Source organism: Diachasma alloeum, unplaced genomic scaffold (assembly GCF_001412515.2).
Source record: "Diachasma alloeum isolate Michigan unplaced genomic scaffold, Dall2.0 Dall_scaffold_00307, whole genome shotgun sequence".
Classification (NCBI taxonomy): domain Eukaryota; kingdom Metazoa; phylum Arthropoda; class Insecta; order Hymenoptera; family Braconidae; genus Diachasma; species Diachasma alloeum.
The window spans coordinates 518,612-540,442 of record NW_021680446.1 but is presented as its reverse complement, the minus strand read 5'-3'; the positions used below and the strand labels follow the sequence as shown (position 1 = coordinate 540,442).

Below are 21,831 nucleotides of genomic sequence, written 5' to 3'. Positions count from 1 at the left end.
CATTTTGATTTTTACGAGATCATAAAGAAGATTCCGCACACTAGAGGATATTACTGATCCTCAAAAAATTCCATACGTGATCTTATAAAAGTTCTGAAACGCGCATGGGTATTTAAAAATGATTATTGTCCCCCGACAATTGATTGCCGAGATCTTCGAACATGCTAAATTTATTTATAACAAACAAATTATTCCATTTTGACTATTAGCCAGTTTTTGCTGAATATCTCGGAATCTAAGAGAGATAGCAAAATTTTTCTCACGACTTTTTTTATAACGCTCTATTGGCTCTACAAAAAAGGTCATGACAAAAATCTTTCTATCTCTTTTAGATTCCGAGATATTCGTCAAAAACTAGCTCTCCCACCAAATAGCCCGAAAAATTCTCTAATTTCCAGAAATCCCAGCGGAAAAATGCCGCGACCATCATTAGTCCCCCGGGACGACGCGATCGCAGTGATCGAGAAGTACATCGACTACTTCAGGACGAACGAATTCCCCCCGTACTGTTCGCCGGTCTGGAAGGACATGTCAAAAGACCTGGGTCAACGCTGGAGTCACCACAACTGCTACACAAGCATCCGCGAGGACCGCCGAAAGATCCTGACAGCGGCTCGCGAGAACCAGGGGATCGTCCTCCCAGAGCCCGAGCCCAAGCTCAAGAAGCCAAAGATCCAGAGCGGCGATTACGAGGACCTCCAGATGCTCTACGACGACGACGACGACGATGTGGAAGTCGAGGAGGAGATCTTCACCGACTCTAAATACCCGGCCGACGACATGAGTGACTTCGAGATTGACGCCGAGGCGTCGGGTCTCGCCCACTTCGACGTCCTCATAACCCGCACTCAGTGGCAGGAGATGAAGAGCCAGAGGAGGAGATTAGGCAAGCGCGACTACACCACCCTGACCCCAGGAATCTGGACAAACATTCTGGCACTGGCTGTCGCCAAACAGACTAGACTGCCCTGTGCCTTTGTTTTCAACACCTCCAAGATCTACGAGTCACCGAACAGCCTTCACTACTTGAGAATCAAGGGCCACTGCAGGAGCAAAGCCTGTCAGAACGAGTTTTTCGGTTACGTCGACAGGGACCCGGGGGACAACGACTTCTACATGACTGTCAGGACGAGAGACACGATGGGGGAGAGCCACGAGGACGTGCACAGACCGCTCAAGGGCATCAGCGGGAGCTCCAGGAGGAGGAGGAAGTTCGGGGAGGAGGTGCTCCAGGACGGCTGTCAGGCTATGAGGAAGCACGCTGCTAAGTACGTCAACATCTACCTGTGCAGGAGGTGTAATTACCCGAATATTCTGAATAAGACGATGTGAGAGGGCTGGAGTGGCGGGGGGATTTCAGGGAGAGGCTGGAGGACGACTCATTGGCGACGATAAGATTGACGGAAAAATACACCCCAAGCCCCGGAAATTGACGAGAAAATCTCTATTTTCTCGTCAATTTAATTTTTTTGAGAATATAAAAGGACGAGGGGAGCTGAGAGGGTTGGGAATGTCTGAAGGACGAGTTACTTTCGTGGAGATTCTACGATGATGCTGGAGGATTTCTTCGTCGGGTCATGTTGGGTTTTGAGGGTTCTTGTTTCATTTGAAGAGGAATTTACCTGGGGTTCTAGGCGAATTCATCGCGGATTGCTCATCCCGAACCAGTTCATCCCGGACGATTCACCCCAAATAAATTCATCAAAAAACAAATCAATCCCACGACAATTGCATCCCAAACATCAAATTCCAATGGAATTTTTCACGGTCACAACGATAATTCAGGGAGAGAAAAATTAACTTTATTTTCACAGAAAAAGCCACTAAACACAACATCTAAATCAATCAGATACTTCATGATTCCCTCCTAGTATTGTTTACACAACCGATCAACGGATTAACAGGAAACATTGCAAAAAACTGTCAAATCATTCTTATCCATCTCAACTAACATTCGCCAGATAGGCCACAAGTAATAACCACAGCATCAGTTTACAAAATCAGTATAAACTTGAAAATTAATCCGATAAGTCACGCGCTTCTGCCAAGTGTATTCTTCATCCAAACAGTAATAATAAAAAAATGGGATGAAACTGTCGTGGGATGAATTTGTTTTGGGATGAAATTGTTTGGGATGAATTGTCATGGGATGAATTTGTGGGATGAATTATCCTGGGATGAATTAACCGGATACCTTTACCTGGCTATCCAATGGGGTCCTGATGATCCCCCATATCTTTTTGTTCGTAGAATGAGAACGTACGAGTTACGTTTATTGAATTGTATTCGTTTGGTTTGCCTGATATTGCGTTATATTTTTGTATCTGCATCGACAGTTGGGGGTTTTCAATTGTGACTTCTGATCAGTAAGATGTTTAGTGGTAAGGATGGAGGGGTGAACGTTGAATAAAGGTTATTCCGATGATATTTTGGGTTGTGGTTTTTTTGAAATTTGCCCGCATGGAAACTTGTACATGTGAGAATTATACGTATGACGTATGTGTTGTTATTACATATGCAGGGTGTACCATTTGCAACAGAACGGTTGAATAACTCTTCGAGGAAGGGACAGACAGCTAAATATCAGATGGAGGTCGTTGGGTGCGGAGAGAGGAACTCAGTGCTGATGGAATCTAGACTCCCGTTGCTTATGTTTTCGTGTTGCAAGCATGGAGTCAGTTTTTTTCAAATGGCAACGACAATTTTGACATTCTAAAGTTGAGCATCTCGTTGGGACGAGTTTTGCCACGGTATTTCCGTTCATTTTTCATAAAGCATTGTACGTAAATGGGAATATGTTAATGAAATTTTTATTCAGGCAGCATTCCGGTAATTAATATTGCAGGAGACAAGATATTCGCGAGTTTTTTCCTCATAATTTGCCGAAGTTTATTTACATATGCAATTTGTTTGCATTTTACAATGACCCATACTTCATGTTATGCGAGTGATGTTTTATCGAGATCGAGCGACAAAGCTTGAGGGTATCATTGAGAGGTCACATTGTTTGTGATGCGTGTCAGTGTGATCAGTGGGTGGTTGGAGGAATGGTATATAATGTAGAGCCCCTTTCCTCAAATTTTGCATAACGTCGAATAACGTTGAGTGCATTCAGTAGTCTCCAAAAGTTACAAATAATTTTTTTTTCCTATTAAAAGCGTTGAAATGATTGTGCTTTGAACATGAATACAATTCTCTGGCTGAGGATTTTAATCTGAAGGTAGATAAATTGGGGTAAAGATTGTTGTTTGATCGCGGGAAGATGAAGACACCGATAATGAAGAGTTCGATACCGGGGCTGGCGGAGTTTCCAGCGAGATTTGATAGGATACCTACGGGTGACGGATGGGTGGAGGGTAGGAGGAGGCTCGACGGGGCGGAGGGGTTGTGGAGGATCAACGATCGATTGTACGATCTCACGAATTTTGTGAAGAAACATCCTGGGGGTTCGGAGTGGCTCACTATCACTAAGGGAACTGATATCACGGAATTGTTCGAGGTGAGATAATTTTTTTGAGATGAGAGAATTATTGCGAGAGTGGAGAAAGGATTAATTCTTATGGGAATCAAATGAGGCACTTTACGGCCGCTGTTCGGGCTGCAAAAGTGGATTTTACGGACTAGGACGAGAAACGGTGTTTTACGTTCGTGAAGTTGAAGCGCGACTTTTAGAGCCTGATGTGATCTAAAATTTGTTTTTCATGTTCAACAAAAAATCTGACTGTCAAATTTACTGTTTCTTGTTTTTGTAGAGTCATCACTTGACTGNTCACCGACTCTAAATACCCGGCCGACGACATGAGTGACTTCGAGATTGACGCCGAGGCGTCGGGTCTCGCCCACTTCGACGTCCTCATAACCCGCACTCAGTGGCAGGAGATGAAGAGCCAGAGGAGGAGATTAGGCAAGCGCGACTACACCACCCTGACCCCAGGAATCTGGACAAACATTCTGGCACTGGCTGTCGCCAAACAGACTAGACTGCCCTGTGCCTTTGTTTTCAACACCTCCAAGATCTACGAGTCACCGAACAGCCTTCACTACTTGAGAATCAAGGGCCACTGCAGGAGCAAAGCCTGTCAGAACGAGTTTTTCGGTTACGTCGACAGGGACCCGGGGGACAACGACTTCTACATGACTGTCAGGACGAGAGACACGATGGGGGAGAGCCACGAGGACGTGCACAGACCGCTCAAGGGCATCAGCGGGAGCTCCAGGAGGAGGAGGAAGTTCGGGGAGGAGGTGCTCCAGGACGGCTGTCAGGCTATGAGGAAGCACGCTGCTAAGTACGTCAACATCTACCTGTGCAGGAGGTGTAATTACCCGAATATTCTGAATAAGACGATGTGAGAGGGCTGGAGTGGCGGGGGGATTTCAGGGAGAGGCTGGAGGACGACTCATTGGCGACGATAAGATTGACGGAAAAATACACCCCAAGCCCCGGAAATTGACGAGAAAATCTCTATTTTCTCGTCAATTTAATTTTTTTGAGAATATAAAAGGACGAGGGGAGCTGAGAGGGTTGGGAATGTCTGAAGGACGAGTTACTTTCGTGGAGATTCTACGATGATGCTGGAGGATTTCTTCGTCGGGTCATGTTGGGTTTTGAGGGTTCTTGTTTCATTTGAAGAGGAATTTACCTGGGGTTCTAGGCGAATTCATCGCGGATTGCTCATCCCGAACCAGTTCATCCCGGACGATTCACCCCAAATAAATTCATCAAAAAACAAATCAATCCCACGACAATTGCATCCCAAACATCAAATTCCAATGGAATTTTTCACGGTCACAACGATAATTCAGGGAGAGAAAAATTAACTTTATTTTCACAGAAAAAGCCACTAAACACAACATCTAAATCAATCAGATACTTCACGATTCCCTCCTAGTATTGTTTACACAACCGATCAACGGATTAACAGGAAACATTGCAAAAAACTGTCAAATCATTCTTATCCATCTCAACTAACATTCGCCAGATAGGCCACAAGTAATAACCACAGCATCAGTTTACAAAATCAGTATAAACTTGAAAATTAATCCGATAAGTCACGCGCTTCTGCCAAGTGTATTCTTCATCCAAACAGTAATAATAAAAAAATGGGATGAAACTGTCGTGGGATGAATTTGTTTTGGGATGAAATTGTTTGGGATGAATTGTCATGGGATGAATTTGTGGGATGAATTATCCTGGGATGAATTAACCGGATACCTTTACCTGGCTATCCAATGGGGTCCTGATGATCCCCCATATCTTTTTGTTCGTAGAATGAGAACGTACGAGTTACGTTTATTGAATTGTATTCATTTGGTTTGCCTGATATTGCGTTATATTTTTGTATCTGCATCGACAGTTGGGGGTTTTCAATTGTGACTTCTGATCAGTAAGATGTTTAGTGGTAAGGATGGAGGGGTGAACGTTGAATAAAGGTTATTCCGATGATATTTTGGGTTGTGGTTTTTTTGAAATTTGCCCGCATGGAAACTTGTACATGTGAGAATTATACGTATGACGTATGTGTTGTTATTACATATGCAGGGTGTACCATTTGCAACAGAACGGTTGAATAACTCTTCGAGGAAGGGACAGACAGCTAAATATCAGATGGAGGTCGTTGGGTGCGGAGAGAGGAACTCAGTGCTGATGGAATCTAGACTCCCGTTGCTTATGTTTTCGTGTTGCAAGCATGGAGTCAGTTTTTTTCAAATGGCAACGACAATTTTGACATTCTAAAGTTGAGCATCTCGTTGGGACGAGTTTTGCCACGGTATTTCCGTTCATTTTTCATAAAGCATTGTACGTAAATGGGAATATGTTAATGAAATTTTTATTCAGGCAGCATTCCGGTAATTAATATTGCAGGAGACAAGATATTCGCGAGTTTTTTCCTCATAATTTGCCGAAGTTTATTTACATATGCAATTTGTTTGCATTTTACAATGACCCATACTTCATGTTATGCGAGTGATGTTTTATCGAGATCGAGCGACAAAGCTTGAGGGTATCATTGAGAGGTCACATTGTTTGTGATGCGTGTCAGTGTGATCAGTGGGTGGTTGGAGGAATGGTATATAATGTAGAGCCCCTTTCCTCAAATTTTGCATAACGTCGAATAACGTTGAGTGCATTCAGTAGTCTCCAAAAGTTACAAATAATTTTTTTTTCCTATTAAAAGCGTTGAAATGATTGTGCTTTGAACATGAATACAATTCTCTGGCTGAGGATTTTAATCTGAAGGTAGATAAATTGGGGTAAAGATTGTTGTTTGATCGCGGGAAGATGAAGACACCGATAATGAAGAGTTCGATACCGGGGCTGGCGGAGTTTCCAGCGAGATTTGATAGGATACCTACGGGTGACGGATGGGTGGAGGGTAGGAGGAGGCTCGACGGGGCGGAGGGGTTGTGGAGGATCAACGATCGATTGTACGATCTCACGAATTTTGTGAAGAAACATCCTGGGGGTTCGGAGTGGCTCACTATCACTAAGGGAACTGATATCACGGAATTGTTCGAGGTGAGATAATTTTTTTGAGATGAGAGAATTATTGCGAGAGTGGAGAAAGGATTAATTCTTATGGGAATCAAATGAGGCACTTTACGGCCGCTGTTCGGGCTGCAAAAGTGGATTTTACGGACTAGGACGAGAAACGGTGTTTTACGTTCGTGAAGTTGAAGCGCGACTTTTAGAGCCTGATGTGATCTAAAATTTGTTTTTCATGTTCAACAAAAAATCTGACTGTCAAATTTACTGTTTCTTGTTTTTGTAGAGTCATCACTTGACTGGTAATGCTGAAAAATTATTGCCTAAATTTTACATTCGTGAGGCAGTCAAACCAAGAGCAGTGCCCCTGACATTTGATAAGAATGGATTTTATAAAAAATTCAAGGAAAGAGCGATCATTGGTCTGAGGAACACTGACTTTCATCGACCAGCTTTGAAATCTAATTTACTGGCTGATTTCCTGGCAATCGCAACTCTACTTTTGTGTGTAATCACGGCAATAACGCAATCACGACTTGCACTGATTATCGCTGGTAAAAATGGCAACTCCTGGATGCTAAAAATAACGAAAACAGATAAAGAAAATATTTTTCATCCTTCTGTTTTCAAGTCGATGGAGAATTTGTGGATTCATCGAGTGGGGTCATCATCGATCCCATTCGATGCAACGGAGAACAGTTGAAATATACCTATTACTTTTTTTAGGGACAATCATGGCTTTCACAACAATAACCGGACACAATTACTTCCACATGCGCGACAATTTTCGCATGTACTACTTCGACATCTCTCTGATGTCATCCCGCGAGTGGCGAATAACTCACGCCATGAGTCATCACATGTATCCAAATACAATTTGGGATTTTGAGATACTGACTTTTGAGCCGTTTCTTCAGTATCTGCCAACAATTGCGGCACCCGTATCACGAAAATTCGCATGGCTCTATTCCCCCGTCGTCTACCTTTTAGCGTTTTATTCGCAAGGGGTGAAAAGGTAATGAACAGTAAAAACACATTCAGCCATAATTTTCCTTGAAAAACCCAAACCAAACGCGGAGAGAAATTTACGCGCAAATTTAACCCTAGCTTGGTCACCATAGGAAAGGAGGAAACGCCGCAGAAGGTCGATTTTTTTTTCTTACCGATGACTGGCTGAGCGGAAAAATCCTGAAAAATTGGAATGCGTCAATTCAAGTGTCTAGAAAATTGGAATATTTTTTAAAAGTATTTATATCCACAATTCCTGAAGAAAAAAATTATTTCTAACAGACGGGCAATTTTTTCCCATGTTAAATGAAACTGCCCGTTGTGCGACGTTGCCGAAACCTCGCTAAACGCGCCCGGGCAGTATAGAGTGAATTCGGCAACGCTCGGGCCTAAATAACACGGCGGCGATTCCCTGCGGAGGTGACCAAAGTCGCAAGTTCTCATATGGTGACCAACTAGGGTTAAAAACTGCGAATCATCTTATAGAGGTATCTTATAGAGAGGTATCTTATACGAAGCTCCTACTGTATTACATTGAGGTCTAAAATTAAATTCAAAACTAAATTAAATTAAATTCGCGAACCCAGGGTTCGCCACATTATGGAAATTCAAAGATGGTATATAAATTTGAAAAATAAATATGAAAATAAATTAGGAGATTATAATATTTTGGCCCCACTATCCCTCCAATTATCGAACGCACAACATTTTCCATCAAAGTCGCTTCTGGATATTTCAGAAAAACCCCCGGGGCAAAACGGATCGTCCCCTCCCGGCCCCGCAATCATTATTTTGGAGACAAATGAGAAAAAAATTTCGTTTCCTATGACAAACGCGCGATGAATCAATCGATAGAGCACGTGACACAGAAATATTCCATCAGCCAAGTCCATTTAGAATTCCGTGTGCACTCGGATAAATTGAGATTAAATTCTTATCTCGATGGAGTCCCCGATTGATCAATTAAATTATGAATTCCGAAAAAATCCAGTTTTTTTCAATTTCCCCTTTTTCCCGTGCATTTTATTTTATCATTCTATCTTTATCGAGGTGCACTGTTAAAAAAAATTTATTGAAGTTTCCAGGCTTTAGTCTTGAAATATGAAATAAGTGACGGTTTCATTGAAATTTCAGGGAATTTTACCATTGAAAATTCATGGTTTTCGCGGAAAATTCATAGAAATTTCAAATTTCAGTCAAATTATTCCATGAAAATTAATGGAAATTAGGAAAATTCAAGCAAAAATGTCCTTAGATTGTCAATTTTTTGAAATTTCAGAGCAATTTCTTATTGAATTATCATGGTTACATTGAAAATTCATGGAAATTTCGGAATCTTCATGGTTCTTCCACTGAAAAATCAGGAATTTCCTTAAATTTTCAGGGAAACTTGAAATTTCATAGACTTTCTTCCGTTAAATTGAATTCAGTGTCATTTTCTGGAAAATTCAGTTAAATTTTTTTAACATGTGTCTTCTTTTAACCAGCAATGTTGTATTTTGAAATATGAAACAAATGACGGTTTCATTGAAATTTCAGGGAATTTTACCATTGAAAATTCATGGTTTCCGTGGAAAATTCATGGAAATTTCAAATTTCAGTTAAATTATCCCATGAAAATTAATTTAAATTAAATTTTAAATTTTTTGAAATTTCAGAGCAATTTCTTATTGAATTATCATGGTTACATTGAAAATCCATGGAAATTTCGGAATCTTCATGGTTCTTCCACTGAAAAATCAGGAATTTCCCTGAATTTTCAGGGAAACTTGAAATTTCATAGACTTTCTTCCGTTAAATTGAATTCAGTTAAATTTTTTTAACAGTGTGTCTTCTTTTAACCAGCAATGTTGTATTTTCAGATATGCAGAAATATTCTTGGTGCGAAAAAATCTTGAATTTCGCGATGTCGTTCCATTTATCATCCCCATATCGATGTTTTTAGCTACTGGTAATTTATCACAAGCTCTTTGCGATTGGATTCTTATCGTCGGTGTCGCGAGCTTTATTTTTCATGTAATCGGCCTCAACGCGGCTCATCATCATCCTGATATTTTCCACGACGGTGATAATCCAAGGTAAATGACTCAACGAGACCTTTAATTCCTCAATTTTTCGAAAATTCGGGGATGGGGTCCGCACCGACCCCAATCGCTGGATCAGAAAATTTCCACTTCCGAACCCTCGTCATTAACCCATTTTGCCCCAGTGGTTTGTTTGCATTCCACAAAAACAAATTTTCGACTTTAAAACATTTTTTCCGATATTCAAATAACTAACGGGGCAAAATGGGCTCTTGACCAGGGTTTGAAATTGGAAATTTTCCCGCCTATCCCATGATCCAATAGTCGTTCCCCTCCCCTTCGCCCCGCGCGGGGAAAAGTGAGAATTGAATAATTGAAAGAATTCGTAGACGTGAAAGAGATTGTTTAAGAGTTGCAGTGAGAGAAAAAATTTCTTTTGGGGAAAAATTTGATGTTTAATGCAGGGGTAGCCAAATTTGTAATATTTTATTACGATTAATATTGTAGCTCTTAATTAGATAACATCACTCTTGAAATTTTTTGACTACTTAAAGTAGCTCTACCCTCACGGTAAATTCAAAGATTATTGAAAACTGCAAAAAAATTGCAGAAAACTCGATTAGATTCGGAATTCTATTTTTTTTCTCAATTTAATTATCGTTTTGGTTTTTCAAAGAAGAAATGTTTAAAAATGAGGATTTAACCCAGTGTCTTATGTGAAAATCAACATTCCCATTGTAATCAAAGATTAAAATCTGAATTTTTTTTCATTAGATGTGAAAAAATCAAGAATTTTTTTGACACCTTATAAAAAATAACCCACCGTTTTGCAAACAAGTTTTATTATTTATTTATAAGAGGGAAATGTTTGAAAAAATATCAATATTTTGCGAAATTTAATTTAGATAATACTGACTGGGTATGAATTTGTTCAAATTTTTTCCATGGAATTTAGTTGAAAAATTAAAAAACTGAAAATATCCAAAAGTACAACGTAGCCCGGGCGAAGGGTCAAATATTCAAATTTTCAACTATTTTATCAATCAATAATTTGAGTTAGGAAGACTGACGATTACTTGTGCAATCGAAAATCCCCTTTCAAGAAATTTGAATTATTCACTTAGTAATAAATTTACAGTTTCATATTAATAAATTTTAAATATATCATTATTCGTAAAAAATCAGATTATTAATATTATATTATTTGAAAAATTGAATCAGCATATTTTGAACTTTCAATAATGTAAGGGTCAAATCCTTGTAATATTACAGAAATTTAATATCGATGGGGATCCCTGATTTGATGTTCTGATGATCACGACAAAATTTTAATTTTTGCGAAAGATGTAAAATTTCCTTCTATCGAGTTGGTTAATTTCCCTCTAGTAAATCCCTCTAGTGTGAGAAAAATAATTGAAATAGATAATTGAGAAAAAATTTTCTCACAGGGAAGATCTTGACTGGGGATTACTGGAGATGGACGCAGTGAGAGACCGGGAAATAGTAGACGACTCCTATTTTCTAGCTCTAACTCAATTCGGCCTTCACAGTCTTCATCATTTAATGCCAACGGTCGATCACAGCTATTTGCATCTGTGTTTACCAGCGCTCGAGGACACTTGTCGTGAGTTCGGCATTGGTTTGGGGAGATTCACACCCTTGGAACTGATGAAGGGGCAGTTTCGGCAATTGCGAAGAGTTGAGACGAAAACAAATTACAGATAAGATAATTATTTTTTCACGAAGGAGCGTTTATCTCGAGGAGGACTCGAGATAATTGAGGGAAAATAGTCTCAGTCGATGGATGGAAACACGATAAGATTAATGAAAAAATACACCCATTTACCCCCGGTAATTAACGAGAAAATTGAGAAAACAAAATGATAAGGGAAACTGAAAAGTCTGAATGACGGCTGAATTCATCTCGGACTACTCATCGCAAACCAATTCATCCCGGATGATTTACCCCAAACAAATTCATCCCAAAACAAATCAATCCCACGACAATTTCATCCCAACCATCAAATTCCAATGGAATTTTTCACGGTCACAACGATAATTCAGGGAGAGAAAAATTAACTTTATTTTCACAGAAAAAGCCACTAAACACAACATCTAAATCAATCAGATACTTCATGATTCCCTCCTAGTATTGTTTACACAACCGATCAACGGATTAACAGGAAACATTGCAAAGAAACTGTCAAATCATTCTTATCCATCTCAACTAACATTCGCCAGATAGGCCACAAGTAATAACCATAGCATCAGTTTACAAAATCAGTATAAACTTGAAAATTAATTCGATAAGTCACGCGCTTCTGCCAAGTGTATTCTTCATCCAAACAGTAATAATAAAAAAATGGGATGAAACTGTCGTGGGATGAATTTGTTTTGGGATGAAATTGTTTGGGATGAATTGTCATGGGATGAATTTGTGGGATGAATTATCCTGGGATGAATTAACCGGATACCTTTACCTGGCTATCCAATGGGGTCCTGATGATCCCCCATATCTTTTTGTTCGTAGAATGAGAACGTACGAGTTACGTTTATTGAATTGTATTCGTTTGGTTTGCCTGATATTGCGTTATATTTTTGTATCTGCATCGACAGTTGGGGGTTTTCAATTGTGACTTCTGATCAGTAAGATGTTTAGTGGTAAGGATGGAGGGGTGAACGTTGAATAAAGGTTATTCCGATGATATTTTGGGTTGTGGTTTTTTTGAAATTTGCCCGCATGGAAACTTGTACATGTGAGAATTATACGTATGACGTATGTGTTGTTATTACATATGCAGGGTGTACCATTTGCAACAGAACGGTTGAATAACTCTTCGAGGAAGGGACAGACAGCTAAATATCAGATGGAGGTCGTTGGGTGCGGAGAGAGGAACTCAGTGCTGATGGAATCTAGACTCCCGTTGCTTATGTTTTCGTGTTGCAAGCATGGAGTCAGTTTTTTTCAAATGGCAACGACAATTTTGACATTCTAAAGTTGAGCATCTCGTTGGGACGAGTTTTGCCACGGTATTTCCGTTCATTTTTCATAAAGCATTGTACGTAAATGGGAATATGTTAATGAAATTTTTATTCAGGCAGCATTCCGGTAATTAATATTGCAGGAGACAAGATATTCGCGAGTTTTTTCCTCATAATTTGCCGAAGTTTATTTACATATGCAATTTGTTGGCATTTTACAATGACCCATACTTCATGTTATGCGAGTGATGTTTTATCGAGATCGAGCGACAAAGCTTGAGGGTATCATTGAGAGGTCACATTGTTTGTGATGCGTGTCAGTGTGATCAGTGGGTGGTTGGAGGAATGGTATATAATGTAGAGCCCCTTTCCTCAAATTTTGCATAACGTCGAATAACGTTGAGTTCATTCAGTAGTCTCCAAAAGTTACAAATAATTTTTTTTTCCTATTAAAAGCGTTGAAATGATTGTGCTTTGAACATGAATACAATTCTCTGGCTGAGGATTTTAATCTGAAGGTAGATAAATTGGGGTAAAGATTGTTGTTTGATCGCGGGAAGATGAAGACACCGATAATGAAGAGTTCGATACCGGGGCTGGCGGAGTTTCCAGCGAGATTTGATAGGATACCTACGGGTGACGGATGGGTGGAGGGTAGGAGGAGGCTCGACGGGGCGGAGGGGTTGTGGAGGATCAACGATCGATTGTACGATCTCACGAATTTTGTGAAGAAACATCCTGGGGGTTCGGAGTGGCTCACTATCACTAAGGGAACTGATATCACGGAATTGTTCGAGGTGAGATAATTTTTTTGAGATGAGAGAATTATTGCGAGAGTGGAGAAAGGATTAATTCTTATGGGAATCAAATGAGGCACTTTACGGCCGCTGTTCGGGCTGCAAAAGTGGATTTTACGGACTAGGACGAGAAACGGTGTTTTACGTTCGTGAAGTTGAAGCGCGACTTTTAGAGCCTGATGTCATGAAAAATTTGTTTTTCATGTTCAACAAAAAATCTGACTGTCAAATTTACTGTTTCTTATTTTTGTAGAGTCATCACTTGACTGATAAAGCTGAAAAATTATTGCCTAAATTTTACATTCGTGAGGCAGCCGAACCAAGAGCAATTCCCTGGACATTTGATAAGAATGGATTTTATAAAAAATTCAAGGAGCGAGCGATCGTTGCCCTGAAGAACACTGACTTTCATCGACCAGCTTTGAAATCTAATTTACTGGCTGATTTCCTGGCTATCGCAACTCTACTTTTGTGTGTAATCACGGCAATAACGCAATCACGACTTGCACTGATTATGGCTGGTAAAAAATGGCAACTCCTGCATGATAAAAATAATGAAAAGAACAGATAAAAAAATATTTTTCATCCTTCTGTTTTCAAGCCGATGGAGAATTTGTGGATTCATCGAATGGGGTCATCATCGATCTCATTCGGTGCAACGGAGAACAGTTGAAATATACCAATTACTTTTTTTAGGGCACATCATGGCTTTCACAGTAATATCCGCACACAATTACTTCCACATGCGCGATAATTTTCGGATGTACTACTTCGACATCTCTCTGATGTCATCCCGCGAGTGGCGTATAACTCACGCCATGAGTCATCACATGTATCCAAACACAATTTGGGATTTTGAGATAATATCTTTTGAGCCGTTGCTTCAGTATCTGCCAAAAATTCCAGCACCCATATCGCGAAAAATATCGTGGCTCTATTCACCCGTCCTCTACTTCATCGCCTTTCATTCGCAGGGGGTGAAAAGGTAAGAAACGATAAACAACAAATTTACAAATCATTTTCCTTCAAACACGAAAAAAAAAAATTCCTTCAAAACCGTTATTTTGCGATTATGTCGGGTCGAAAATGACCCCATTCAATAAATCTATAAATTTATAAATATTCTAACAAGTCAAAAAAACTATCCCTTTTTCCCCTCTTCTCCTCTAGTTACCGAAGAACCAAAACTTCTTTAAAATCCATCGAACAAAAACCCCCGGGGCAAAGCGGTTTATCTTTTTTTTTAATCTCTGGAAAATTTTGCCGACCTATACAACGCATTTACTCCCACGGCCTCCACGCCATGCCGCTATCATTTTTTGAAGACAAACCATAAAAACTAGTTGTTTACCTACGACAAATGCTGGATGACTCCATCGTCAAAGTATGTGAGAACAAAAAATATTCCGCCGAGACAATGGGAATTTCCATTAATAATTCTGTGTGCATAGTGATAAAGATTAAATGCTTATCGCGAAGAATTCAGTGATTGATCAATCGATGGCTAGATGAGAAAAAATAATAAGTGGGAAATTGCTTTCACCACAACATCTTTCTGAAAAAATAAGGAGGTTTAAAAATTCAGGAGACACTCCTGACCCGTATTCTGACCCTTATCTGTGATCCCGATTCTGACCCTTACCTGTGACCCTGATGCCCCTTACTGAGTCTTACTGTGACCCTTATTCTGACCCTTACTGTAACCCTCATTCTGATCCTTATCTGTAACTCTGATTCTGACTCTTACCTGTGATCCTGATTCTAACCCTTACTGTGATCCTCATTCTAATCCTTATCTGTGACCCTTACTGTGACGTTAATTCTGACCCTTACCTGTGACCCTGATTCCCCTTACTGTGACCCTTACTGTAACCCTCATTCTGATCCTTATCTGTAACTCTGATTCTGACTCTTACCTGTGATCCTGATTCTAACCCTTACTGTGATCCTCATTCAGATCCTTATCTGTGACCCTTACTGTGACGCTAATTGTGACCCTTACTATGCCTCTGATGCTGACCCTTATTCTGACCCTTATCTGTGTTCCTGATGATGTCATTGAGAATGAATTATCATTTGTATCTCTCTCATATCTCTATAGGTTCATATGGGGTCAAATTCTTAAAGAATAATAATAGTATATCTCATACTATTCTATGTAAATAAGTGGGAAAATGAATGGTTCAGTCTCACGACAAAAGCCGTTGGTTGAAGCCTTTTGTAAGTACAAGATCAGCCGCGCGTGCTGCGCACGCGCTTTCTCATCTCCTTACGTAGTGGCGCTTCGGTTTCAGTCTTACGCTTACGCTGATTCGAGATTTTCGAGATATTTCGAGATCGATTTCCTTTCTCCTTTTTACTATAGGAATAAAGATCTCAATTTGTCAAAGAAGTCAAATCATTCTATCAATTTTTTTTCTATATAGGACGAATACTTGAACATTCCCAAGAAGATTGGCGGGAGGGGGGAGCGAGCGAAGCGAGCGGAGGGGCCAAGTTGCCCCGGGGTTGGCGAGCGAAGCGAGCAGGGGGCGGAGCTCCCTAGTAGTCAATATATTTGATAATGGCAATGTATTCTAGATTGGATTAAAAAATGAAAAAAATTTGACTCTTTCAATTGAAATGTCTAAAAATTATACTAGTTTTTAGAACAAAACATTTCCCGAAATTCCAGGATAGCATATTCGAACTCCTGAGGCCAAAATTAGTTACCCTGACACAAAAAATTGGAAATTTCGGGCTTGACGAATACAAAGGCTCTACTCGAAGACAAAAATTGATAATTTTTTTTTTAATTAATTTTTTTTCAGATATATAGAAGTGCTTCTGGTGCGACAGAAAATTGAATTCCGCGATGTAGTTCCATTCATAATCCCCGCATTCATGTTTTATGCCACTGAAAATTTATCGATAACTTTTAAATACTGGATGCTTATCATCGCCGTTGCGAGTTTTGTTTTCCACGCAATCGGCCTCAACGGGGCGCATCATCATCCAGAAATCTTCCACGATGGTGACCACTCGAGGTAAAAAATTTCAAATAAGAAATTATCTCGAAGAAAACAGATAATTCCGGATTTTTCCATTTTCGAATTTTCGCGGGGACGCAAGGTGGGGTCGATAGTGACCCCAAGCGATGGGTCGGAAAAATTCCCCTTCCGAACTCTGGTCTTAAATCCATTTTGCCCCGTTGGTTTTTTTCTCAACGTCGAAACAATGTTTTGATTTTCCGCCGTTTTTTCATGACTCCGGAAATATCGCCGGGGCAAAACGGACTTATGACCAGTGTCTCGGAACAGAAATTTTTCTGGCTATCGAACAAATACCCGGGGATCATTGATCCACCGTGATTTGTTCATTATCAATCCCCCCCTCGTAATCACAATTTTATCTTAATCTTCAGGTGCTCCCCACACGTGTCATAACTGATAAAGAAAACCGTCGACTCTCGTTTTCGGAGAGTGATTACCGGGACAAAAGTGACCCCATTAGGTAGCCGAGGAAATTTCCGCTCCCGCCCACTGGTCATAAATCCATTTTGCCCCACCACTTCACCGAAAATCGGAAAAACCTAATGTTTCCACTCCAAACGGTTTCTCCTCGATGTTCCATTGACCACTGGGGCAAAATGGGTTCATGATCAGTGATTGGGATCGGAAATTTCCCCACCTATCCGAGGAGCCCCCACTCCCCCCCCCTCTTCAGAAATCGAAAATTGGAAAATGGAAAAAATCGGCGTTTGGAGGAGATGGTCGAGATAATTGAGATAATTTTGATTGCGTTCTTTTTTCTTGCTTTAATGCCCTTCAGGAGTGATCTCGATTGGGGATTACTGGAGATGGACACCGTGAGAGACCGTGATGTAATAGATAACAACTATTTCCTAACCTTGACCCAGTACGGCCATCACAGTCTTCATCATCTGATGCCAACAGTTGATCACGGCTATTTACATCTGTGTTTACCAGCACTTGCGGAGACTTGTCGTGAATTTGGCGTTAATATGGTCAGCTTCTCACCCTTTGAGCTGATCAAGGGGCAATTTAAACAATTACGAAGAGTTGAATCGAGAAAAAATCACAGATAAGATAATCTCGTTTTATAAAAATGGCGTTATCTCGAGATGCATTCGAGATAATTGCGTAAACATGATTTCAATCGATGGATCGGAAAATTTCCGATTTTTGCTTAAAAAAATGAACCCATTTTGCCCCGGTAGAAATCGAGGAAATGGATAAAAATGAATGCAGGCTGTGAAGTTGTTTTTTGCGGATATCTATGTTACCCACGGGGCAAAATGGGTTTATTTTTTTTCGGAGAGATCGGAAATTTATCGATCTGTCGATTGAGTGGTCGCGCGGTCTGATGCGTCGAACCATTCCAGAGATATTGGGGTTTTTGTGGAATGATGTGACAGCTTCAATTATACCCTGATTAATCTTCATTTAGATATTCATGTGTTATTGTATCTTATCTAATGATATTTGTTCACAACTGTAGTTACTTAATAAAACGTAAGTGAATCAGTACATAAGGGTTTCACAATGGTTATTTGCGCAATTTCCGGTTGAATCTTCTTATCAAAACACAATTGGCATCTCCAGGCATGAGAGAGACGAATTTATATCTCATTAAGAGATCATTATCTTTCATTTATTTAGAGGTAGTTTGTGGACTATTGGAATAGCGGGAATTTTTGGAAAATGAAGTTGTAGGAATTCGGTGAGCGGAAGGTAATGACTTATTATCAAGGACAAATTCCATTGACAAATTCTTGAAAAAACAGTCTCTCGTTTTAGGAGATTATGTTTTATCTGTGAATGGGGCTTCAATATAATCTATGGATTTTTGGACTTGGATTAATTTTTTAAAATAAGGACTGCTATTTTTTTTTCAAGGTCTATATGAAAAAAACTTTCACCAAAAGATGATCATCTTTTATCCTTCGAGAAATATTGAGATAAGTCGTTCAGATAATCATCAGAATGTAAAGAATTTTCTAGAGGAGAAAAAATGAAAAAAATCATCAGCGAAAGAATTGTCATTTTTTTTCGAAAAATCTCGTCAGCAGATGACCATCTTTTATCTATTATAGGAATCTAGATAGTCTAGATAGTTTTTGGCAAGAATCTAAGGGATTATTTGTAAGATTTCGATAGATAAAAATCCAATTTGAAGATGACTCTCTTTATCTATTAAAGATCATCTCAGATGATTCATGAATCATTAGAGTTGAAGGAATGTTTTAAAATGTAAAACCCTGGGAAATTGCTCATTGTCACAGTTGATTCACCGCTAACCACGATTTTATCATTGACGATCTCCCCCGAACTATCCCTCATAGAATTTGATTATCTTCACAATCTATTAAGGATGTCCCCTGACAATTTCTGAATCACCACGCTCGCATGAATTTTAAAAATCGCGGAATACTGGGAATCTCGTCATTGTCGAAAGGAAGATGATAATTCACATCAACAACATTATTGTCATTAACAATTACCATAAAAAAATTCACTTCCTCCTTTTTTTCAGTCTGAATAACTCCAATGTCGCGACCTTCTCCACCTCAGATTTTTCCTTTCAAGTCACATATTAGCGATATTAGGCACAGTAATAATACGGAGTGTCGTTGCACCATGCCCCTGAGTTTTTTCTATGCTCAAGGTGATTAAAAACCAATAAAATTCTATAACTTCTATTGGGAAATTGAACCCCCCAGGGGATTGCGCGGCACCATTAGATTAGCCCCAAAAATTCCAAAACTTTATCGTAAACCCATTTTGCCCCACTACTTTTCCTGTAAAATTTTATTTCAGAAAAATGAAAAAAAAAATTGCCAATAATTTTTTTTTTACAATTTAGAAAAATAAAAACTGTAAATAAATAATTGTACTCACAAAAAAAAGTTTTAAAAAACATTTTTACACGAAAAAAATGTTGAAAAAATCAATTATAAACAAAAAATTGTCGATAAAAAATTAAAAACAATTTTTTTACACAAGGAAAAAATTTAAATTGTAAATGAATAATTTTTCTCATAAAAACAAACATATTTTAGACGAAAAAAATTGCGAGAAAAAAAGATTAAAAAGACAATTAAATTTGTCTATTAAAAAATCCATCAATCTTTATTGAAAAAAAGGGTAAAAAATGAAATGAAGAGGCAATAAAAAATCCATCAATTTTTTCATAAAAAAATCAGTATTATGCAATAAAACTTAGATTACAATTGACTTAATGCTCTCCTAAATTTTAAAATTGTCGTCTTAAAGGGGTAAATGGGGTAACCGAACCTTAATGATCAATAATCCTGGGGTTACAACTGATTACCTCCCAGAAAAGGCTAAAAAAAATCATCGTCAATTTCCCGGTAACGACTGATTTCCCCCGAAACAATTCATCAATTTACGCAAATGCGCGAGATAATGTAAACACATTACACTACGTCTGGAATGTTTGTCCATAATGTTCAGTTATATTTGCTCGACTGGATAATATAATAAAATCGTAGGTACAGAAGTTTACGTACGTGTGAAGTTGTGTTAAGTATTTCAAGGTAAGACGTGAGTTATGGCGCATTGTCAATGTGTGGAGTGGCGTTGGCGGGTGGTATATGAATTTGTACGGTAGACGCTGATAGAACAGTTTCATTCCGACTACCGCACCTGTCAGAATGACGAATTCAGATTGACGAAAAACAAAAATTTTTTTTTTTCGTTTTGATTTTTTTTTTTGAGTTTTGAAACGTTTTTTGTGAGTGACTGGATCATGTCGAGGGATAATACGGGATTCGTCGGGAGTGCTGTGAGTATTTTTTATAATTTTTTTTACGTTTTTGGGTTTCGGGAGAATTTTTTTTGGAACTTTTTTGGAAAACGGGGCATTATCTTGAATATGAGGGGGTTTTGAGGGAAATGTCAGTCGACATTTTTTGCAGAGAATTAAATTTCCAACGAAAAATCTCTTATGACATTTTTTGATAGAAGCGCTCATTAACGAAATATTGGCGTCCAAAGAATTGAAGACAATTTCGTTTTTTAAATAAAAAATAAATAAAAATTTTTTCATTTCATTCCGATTTGACGTCTAATTCTATATTTTTTGACATAAAATATTTCCATTAAAAAATTTGTAACATAAAAAAAATTAATGATTTCCGGATTGTCTTGAATTATCAACTCAACAAATTCCGCAGATGAATAATAAAATAAATAAGCAAAATAATTATCCCCGGCAGTGAATTATCCCCATTCCGACCTTGAACATTAACTGACATAAATAAATAAAACAAGCGCAGCTCGTGGAATCGAAGTAAAAGATAAAAATGCAAATGAAAAGAACACAAAAAATCCACTTATTTGAGGAGTCATTTAAATATTCAAGAATGACTCTCGCACTTGAGCGTTAAACTAATCGTCTTCCTGCTAATTAGATCACACCGGATGCGTGCAGGAGGCCTTGATGACAACGACAACAATAAATAATTAAAAAATACAAATTGCTTAAGGATAAAAGAACAAATTGGACAAATAAAAATTGCAGTGCAAGGAGTGCCCAATTCTTCTCCCCCACAATCTCTCACGCTCTCAAGATAACAAAACCAGTCCGTGACCAAAAGAATAAACAATTGATCGATAAAATTATCAAGAATAAAGGACAACTGATTAAGCGAATTCCTTTGAAATATTCTTGTATGAAAAGTTTGCTAGAAATTAATTTCTAAGTAAAGATGAGAAAATATATTGAAAAAAAAAACCATTCAAGAGAACAATTTTTTATTGTTCCTCGTGAAGAAAGATTGATTTGTAATTTTCATTTAACAATATTTTTTCTTTTATTTTTTATTGAATCACTAGGGGGCTTAGCCCCCCGCTCGCTTCGCTCGCCAACCCCGGGGGGGCTTCGCCCCCCGTCTGCTTCGCTCGCTCTTCCCCAATTTTCTTGGTTATATTTAGGTGTTCGTATTATATAGAAAACAAAAATTGATAGAATGATTTATCTCCTTTGAAAAATTGAGACTTTTATTATTTACCAAAGGCTCCAACCAACGCCTTTTTTCGTGAGACTCAGCCATTCATTTGTCCACTTATTTACGTAGAATAGCATGAGACATACTCGTATTATTATTTTGTAACGATTTGACCCTCCTATGCCCCCCATATTCGCTCGCCAACCCCGGGGGGGCTTAGCCCCCCCCCCCTCCGCTCGCTTCGCCCACTCCCCCTCCCCAATCTTCTTGCCCATGTTTAGGTGTTCGTATTATATAGAAAAAAAATTGATAGAATGATTTATTTCCTGTGAAAAATTGAGATTTTTATTATTTACAAAAGGCTCTCACCAACGTCTTTGTCGTGAGACTCAATCATTCATTTTTCCATTTATTTACGTAGAATAGCTTGAGGTATACTCGTATTAGTATTTTATAACGGTTTGACCCCCATATTCGCCCGCCAACCCCAGGGGGCTTCGCCCCCCCTCAATATTTCGGGTATTGCATAGAGCGATCAAGTTTTGTCGAGTCACTCCCCCCCCC

General features: G+C 38.9%; 4 protein-coding genes across 4 annotated transcripts in view; all 4 read left to right on the top strand.

The window, feature by feature from the left end:
* The first annotated feature begins 2,977 nt into the window (after positions 1-2,977).
* LOC114841300 (cytochrome b5-related protein-like) lies at positions 2,978-3,782 on the top strand. The gene is made up of 2 exons (XM_029126211.1): positions 2,978-3,499; positions 3,753-3,782. The coding sequence occupies exons 1-2, from the start codon at positions 3,263-3,265 to the stop codon at positions 3,780-3,782; spliced, it is 267 nt and encodes an 88-aa protein (XP_028982044.1). The 5' UTR covers positions 2,978-3,262.
* Positions 3,783-5,982: 2,200 nt separating this feature from the next.
* LOC107039780 (cytochrome b5-related protein) lies at positions 5,983-12,223 on the top strand. The gene is made up of 5 exons (XM_015259573.1): positions 5,983-6,517; positions 6,771-7,038; positions 7,211-7,499; positions 9,355-9,570; positions 10,965-12,223. The coding sequence occupies exons 1-5, from the start codon at positions 6,281-6,283 to the stop codon at positions 11,239-11,241; spliced, it is 1,287 nt and encodes a 428-aa protein (XP_015115059.1). The 5' UTR covers positions 5,983-6,280; the 3' UTR covers positions 11,242-12,223.
* Positions 12,224-12,872: 649 nt separating this feature from the next.
* On the top strand, positions 12,873-17,824 carry LOC107039779 (cytochrome b5-related protein). Its single transcript, XM_015259572.1, has 5 exons — positions 12,873-13,295; positions 13,549-13,816; positions 13,992-14,280; positions 16,106-16,321; positions 17,106-17,824. Exons 1-5 carry the CDS (start codon positions 13,059-13,061, stop codon positions 17,380-17,382), a joined length of 1,287 nt encoding a protein of 428 aa, XP_015115058.1. The 5' UTR covers positions 12,873-13,058; the 3' UTR covers positions 17,383-17,824.
* Positions 17,825-19,957: 2,133 nt separating this feature from the next.
* LOC107039799 (proton-coupled amino acid transporter-like protein CG1139) overlaps positions 19,958-21,831 on the top strand; it is a 7,997-nt gene continuing 6,123 nt past the window's right edge. The window contains exon 1 of the mRNA XM_015259610.2: positions 19,958-20,102. Coding sequence (XP_015115096.1) covers positions 20,067-20,102 — 36 coding nt within the window. The 5' untranslated portion in view covers positions 19,958-20,066. The remainder of the gene's footprint in view (positions 20,103-21,831) is intronic.